A 7,295-nucleotide genomic window follows, 5' to 3' on the forward strand; every position below is an offset into this window, starting at 1 on the left:
AACAACCAGCACATTTTGGCCGCTCCATACACACAAATACAACAACCAGCACATTTTGGCCGCCTGTCCGACTGCCTGACCTTATACCCATGGAAGTCCAGACGTATTTCAATTCGGAGCGACGGGGCGACACTCGGAGAGCACCCAAGAGGCTTTGCCACGTAAGTGCTGAGGCTTTAAGTGCTCCAGTTGCCCAGGTCTACGGAACTGACGAGGTCCCCCTTCAGAGTAATTAATACCTGCCAGATTCGGAGTCTTGCCCTTCAGCAGGCTGGAATCCTCAACGACCAGACCAGAGGACGGACGCGAGGTGATCACATCCAGACCATTAGGAGACCAGGGAGCTAAGTAACATCAGCTTGGTCCTGCTATCTTCCTTTGGTCTAGTTTGGTCTGAATTCAGGGATGCTCCCCTTACTTTTCCTCGAGGTGAGGTCCTTAGTTTCTCGGAGGATGTATCAGAGTGGTTGGATCTTTGGGGACAATAATCATGGCCCCCATCTTTACAGGACCTGACATGCAGGGGGACCTTCTGGTGTTGTCTCAATGGCCCTCGGGTTTTGCTAGGACCATAAACTGGATCCTTCGGTTTCAAGGCTCCGGACACTCTCCGTTGTCGTTTCTGGGTGGAGAGTTTTGTCCCCAGGAACACCGTGAGGTTCGAGGGTGACTGCCATAGCCATGCCCATGCGTAAGACGTCAGACAACAGGTTTGCCAATAGGTTTGGTTTAAGGTTTACTCTCCACAAAAAGAGCAAATCATTCACCCCCCCTCCCCACGCTCCCCTCCCACCATGGAGTCCGACGAAAGGGAGCTAAACGTCAGAAAAGATCCCTCTGACAACCACAGGGGTAACGGGAAAGTACACTCCGCCACCTTATGCTCATGCCGGTCATGCAGCGACCGCTTGACCCTAGCCTAGCCCAGAAGACCAGCCGATTGACCTGACCGACACGGGATCAGGCCGCACGTCTTGCCAGAATAAGGGACAGACGAGGCATGTTGCTAGCCGCAGGGATGCCACGCACGGCATTACTTAACCTGCTGTCTCCTAGTTCGCAGGGATGCCACGCACGGCATTACTTAACCTTCTGTCTCCTAGCTCGCAGGGATGCCACGCACGGCATTACTTAACCTTCTGTCTCCTAGCTCGCAGGGATGCCACGCACGGCATTACTTAACCTTCTGTCTCCTAGCTCGCAGGGATGCCACGCACGGCATTACTTAACCTTCTGTCTCCTAGCTCGCAGGGATGCCACGCACGGCATTACTTAACCTTCTGTCTCCTAGCTCGCAGGGATGCCACGCACGGCATTACTTAACCTTCTGTCTCCTAGCTCGCAGGGATGCCACGCACGGCATTACTTAACCTTCTGTCTCCTAGCTCGCAGGGATGCCACGCACGGCGAACACACGGACGTCGGACAGGTGAAGAACTACCCGGTGGGAGGTCCAGTGGGACGTGCGACCCCATTTACTGGATCGCACTGATGGAACTATCAGGGGAATTTTCCACGTCGGTGGCAGTGGAAGTTTCCCTGTGGGTGTTTGTGCACGCCTAAGACATGGTCACGCCACCACGTGATCACTTATGTATATCGGTCACATGGTCGCCATGCCAGGTCCAGGTCAGATCTGCTGACCTGGTAGACCGAGAGAGACAAGTGACGCCTCGAGGCAGAGAGTTTACCTTGGAATTCCGGTCTGTTGAGAGGCGTGTGCGAATGTGTGATAGGTGTGTGAATGATATTAATTCTGTATATAAATATCATATTGGCTTATTATATGAACATATATGCATATTTTAGTGTGAATCTAACCAGTAAAGAAGGAAACACAATGAACTAGCATTTCTTCTACCCACCATTCAGAGAGAGATAACAAGAAGAACAGTGTACAAACAGAATAAGTTATAGAGTATCACTACTCATAACAATAAATAGCAGTGGTTATGCATCTTAAGGACATAAGTGTGATGTCTTTGTGGTGAATTTCACGAGAGGTGAGTCATCCAACACTGGAGAAGTCAGACTAGCAATCAGATTTTTAAATGCCTTAAATTAAGACGAAAACAAATGACACACAAATCCTAACAGCATTCCACTATCCCGATTGCTTTTTAATTAATGAGAGTCAACGTAAAGTTACCATATAATGATGAGAGGATGTGTATAATTAATCCTTTTTACCAATGAATCACAACGCAGTGTTTTATAATTGGTGTGGCATATTTTTCTAAACCTTATTATAATAAAGAAAGGGAATACAAGTTTCATCCTTTATTGGATCCTTTTCTTGTTACAAACTTCGTTCTTTTCTTTTTGGTAAGGAGTAAAATTGCGTGCAAGTAATGTTGGACACACTCGGCTAAACAAGGTTTTGAAAAGAATAACAATTAAAATAATAATGATAATAATAATAATAATAAAATCACTTTACAAAACAGGAACTATAAATAAATAAAAATATCACACTGATATTACACCCAAAAAAAAGGTAAATCTACCTTTTCTCAAAGCATAGTAGATAATCACAAGTCTGCTGATAATAACTAGAAAAATATATATATACACACACACTTATTTACAAACACACGACAGACATCTACAATATATAAGACTCTCAGGAATTTGCCATCATCAAGTCACACTGAAGTCAAACCAATAATAAAAAAAAACAAAGAAAACAAGAGAAAATAATTACATGTACCTCCCAAAAAATATTACACAAAAAGCTTGTGTTTAAATCATGATACATAAAACTAAGTAGTTGCACCTACATACTTCCATCATGAAATGACGGAGACAAAAATCTTTTTTTTTTTTATATAAGAAATAAAATGTGTTATATACAATTCTTCCCCATAGTGCAGCATTTGTTTGAACTATGTTAGCCAATGCCGTTCTCTCAACATTTTCCGAGGAGTGGAAGTGGAATGGGAGTGGGAGAGAAAGAGGAAAAAAAACAGAGAAGAGAAACAAGAAAGAAATTGGGAGAGAGAGAGAGAGAGAGAGAGAGAGAGAGAGAGAGAGAGAGAGAGAGAGAGAGAGAGAGAGAGAGAGAGAGAGAGAGAGAGAGAGAGAGGAGAGCGAGAGAGAGAGGAGAGGAGAGGAGAGGAGAGGAGAGGAGAGGGAGAGGAGAGGGAGAGGGAGGGAGGGAGAGGGAGGGAGAGGGAGAGGGAGAGGGAGAGGGAGAGGAGAGGAGAGGAGAGAGAGAGAGAGAGAGAGAGAGAGAGAGAGAGAGAGAGAGAGAGAGAGAGAGAGAGAGAGAGAGAGAGAGAGAGAGAGAGAGAGGGACAAAACAAAGAGAGAAGGCAATTGCAAAAAAAAAAAAAAACCCATGATATGACACTGACTACTGAAAGAAAAGTGTCACTCAAAAGTCAGAGGTTTGATCTCTTCTTTTTTTTTAAATAGAAAATTATCTATATTGAGTGTACATTTTGCTTTTCTTTTAAAATATTTACCCTTGTATCTTTCCAGAAACAAAAATTATCTGGCTACTTTATGTGCAGCTGTATATACACATAATCATACAAACACATGACTAAGCATAAAAATGTGCACAGACAGACATTATACTGTACATCTTGAGTAGCAGGTAGCCTGCCCTGCTTACTCTCTACCTTTCAAGACTTACCATGGACACATTTTGTCATTAACCTTTCAAAAGGACAGATAATCAAAACAACCTTATTCATAAGCTATAAAAGAAAGGCTACAGAACATTCTACTACTATTCCAACTTACTGTAATATCTAATTTTCCTAAACTTTGGTATGCGCATCCTTGGGAAATATCCCCGAAGGATTGATAAAAAATCATATAAAAATACGGTTGAATCTCTGACAGCAAATAAGCCCCAGATATTTGGGTTCAGAAAAATTCATGTTCTTCCCCGTCCCATTCACATCATCTAAGTAATCATTTACTATTTTTTTCTGCATTTACTGCTTATTTCTCTCCTAATGGTTTTTGGAATATATAGTCTGAATAACAGTGTCCTTTTGTGTTTCCAAACTAACAGCTTATTTTTACCTAACTGTTTTTGAACCTAACAGGTTCCCTAACACTGTGAAGGTCTGGCAGCTATTCATTGCCAGCATGTAAGAAAACATAGTATATGCAGACAGATAGTATATAGAACATTCCTTTTCAATAATAATAATAATAATCACTCCCAAAAGTAAACACAGGACATACTATCTGTCATGGATACAGTTACACTTCCATAAGAATGCATTATATTAGACATAGGCATATCTGCCACAGTTTCACCAGATATGCCTACCTTATATCTGGGACTTCCTTCTGACTGGATGCTGCTCCTAACATTAGCCGTGGTCTGGCTTACAGATGTGAAACAAGGGCCTTCTACACAGGAAGGCCTGCTCAAAACACACCAAGCCAGAGAACTTGCTTCAAGTGTACCTATTGTCATGCACATTTTCCCTAAGAGTACAACTGACTATGATGACAAAAACCTGGCAACTTAACTTCTGGTATTAGAGCTTCTTCCATGATTTGAAATGAGCCATCTTTCCATAAGCTTCATGTCAAATCAGTTCTGAAGATTTAGGGTCATTTCTTTATTTTTCTAAACATACTAATTACTCAACTATTTCCATTAGCCAAGGCAAAACTGCTTCATGAAGGATGAAATGATACACATTAATATAGATTTGATTATGACCAAAATTGAGTGGGATGACTCCTTGCACATATCAGGAAAAGAAAGCTTGAAATTATGAAGATATAATATACCTACAGTCAGAATTCCTTTTATGTATGTTTAAAAAACAAAGAATTATAATAGCTGCACTTTCACATTACCAGACGGAAGTGTTCAAAGTTACCCTAAACTCATTGTATTCGCTCTTACCGACTGACCGACACTGACACTGACCATTTATAAAAAAGGGGTAAAAATATCACAATAATCACTTAAACTATACACAGATTAAGAGAGAGAGAAAGAGAGAGAGACAGAGAGAGAGAGAGAGAGAGAGAGAGAGAGAGAGAGAGAGAGAGAGAGAGAGAGAGAGAGAGAGAGAGAGACGGATGCTCCTCGATTTCAACCGTTTTTCAGCTTGAGGGTGCGTTTGAGAAGCCAGTTGAGTCCCCGGTGAACGCCAGACAGGGACTTCACCTCTACCTCGCAGATCTATGGCAGGAAAGATAGGATAACAATAAATATATGAAAAATAATGCTATTAAATTATTCTAATCAATAGCTGATAAATTGATAATTGTACGTTTTAATAGTGAAAGATGAATGATGGGAGAAATATATAGCCATGAATAATATTGACCAGCACTAGTAAATAATAGATAATGATAAATTCATCATGATACAGTAATTAATAATAGTGAATAACCAAGTCTGCAAAATAAGTAAAGACTGGTGTTTATGTGAATGCAAACCAACAAAATTAGTGCAAATTAAAAAGAATGCCTTCCACATTTCCTTTGAATCTCACTGAGAACAGAGTACTTTTATTCCAGGCAAACTACACAAAAAACAACCTCCACAAGACATAACACAGATACACAATTCACTCACACACACACACACACACACACACACACACACACACACACACACACACACACACACACACACACACACACACACACACACACACACACACACACACACACACACACACACACACACACACACACACACACACACAGAGCAAATACAAATCACAAACTCAAACACACAACACAAATAATTCACAACCATTCCCAGAGCCACACCCACACCCTAAAACTCAACAAGCACGCACCGCCCACGGCAGATCCAGCTTGCTGAGGACAGGGTACAACATAGCAGGACGGTGACGCTTCTGCAAGGTCGAGACGGGGTAGGAACCGACGTCCTTGGCCGTATTTGTTCGGGGGTGCTGCGGGACATCACACGAGTCGAGGTCCCGCGTCAGGGTGGCTGGGTCGTCCATGTGGGCCAGCAGAACGAGGACAGGCGGGGCCAGGTCCGGGGGAATGGTCCGCATCATGGCCTCCAGCTCCAGGACGTCGATGCTGTGGATGCCGTCCCTGCAGCCATTGTGGCCACCGCCATACGAGGCCCCATCACCCGATTCACAGTTGCAGGAGGCGTCCATGTAGCATATCAAGCCATCAACACGTGTTACAACCTAAATGGATAGATAAATTTGTAAATAGATGTAAATAAACATTTGAAAAGGCCAACAAAAAGGACAGTCAATCAATGGGCAAGTACCTCTTCAACAAATACAGTCAACATAATATATTTCCCTGAAAAAGCTCCTTATGATTTGCATATCTAAGAGAGGACATGCTGTTTCACTTGATAGGATATAACTTCCTATAATCATATTGTTTCATTTGCTCAGAAAATGAGATTAGACATACTACTGCGCATGACCAGGGAGACAAAATATTAGGCACACTGTATTCCCAATATCTCTATACAACAATATATTATTACAAAAGCAGAGTTTCTAAAAAATAATTTCCAAAGTAGGAATATCAAATATATATAATTCTTCCTAAAACTAAATCCACACAATATCCTACATTTCACAACTTGAAATGCCAAAGTTACCAATAAAAGATATACATTTTTTCCCCTGATGTTATTAAAAAATGAATACGAAACACAAATAAATGAAAACTATAGAAGAAAAATATAAAACGAGGCTCAACGTATCCTTTAGAAGAACCATGAGTAGGACATCTACCTCAGCCACATCAGGATGGAAAGTCGTTCCTTGAGGTCCCTCGACGAGCAGCCTCGGCCGAGCTCTCCGCACCGTCAAGAGGTTCATTAAATGGTGTGCGTACTTTACCGTCACACCTCCGCCTGTTGGAACATACAAATGGATCTTTAATACTTTGCGGAACACCTGTGTTTGTGTTTGAGAATTTAAAAATGTGTATATCTGCATAGGTATACATATTTGACCCTTGCATCTACTGTACCTACTTCAGATACAGTAATCACACTTACATAATCATGGAAGCCCCTGTACACATCAGTAATTTCCTAAACTTTAATGGCAAGATTTGGCAACTAAATCTTGACTATTGCCTCTCATGCAGAGTCAGGTTTTTTTCATAATAAAATATCATCAAAAAGTACAATTCATGAACATTATACAAACACGTGGCCATGTTTCCTAAATTTGAAAAAATCATCTCTAATATTTTGGTATGGATAGAGATTCAAACATTTTAAAGTTACAAATAACTCCATCAATTTAATTATTTGAAAATAATGATCTTTTCGTAAAATTATTATGTCAGTC

General features: G+C 41.3%; 1 protein-coding gene across 1 annotated transcript in view; it reads right to left on the reverse strand.

Moving 5' to 3' along the window:
• Positions 1–2,265: 2,265 nt before the first annotated feature.
• The window catches only part of LOC122258361 (uncharacterized), a 10,872-nt gene continuing 5,842 nt past the window's right edge, over positions 2,266–7,295 (reverse strand). The window contains exons 6-8 of the mRNA XM_043024240.2: positions 6,729–6,850; positions 5,793–6,161; positions 2,266–5,164 (exon numbers count right to left, since the gene is read on the reverse strand). Coding sequence (XP_042880174.2) covers positions 5,075–5,164; positions 5,793–6,161; positions 6,729–6,850 — 581 coding nt within the window. The 3' untranslated portion in view covers positions 2,266–5,074. The remainder of the gene's footprint in view (positions 5,165–5,792; positions 6,162–6,728; positions 6,851–7,295) is intronic.

The sequence above is a fragment of the Penaeus japonicus genome, unplaced genomic scaffold (assembly GCF_977035675.1).
Source record: "Penaeus japonicus unplaced genomic scaffold, GWHDUDI00000001_assembly GWHDUDI00000013, whole genome shotgun sequence".
Lineage (NCBI taxonomy): Eukaryota > Metazoa > Arthropoda > Malacostraca > Decapoda > Penaeidae > Penaeus > Penaeus japonicus.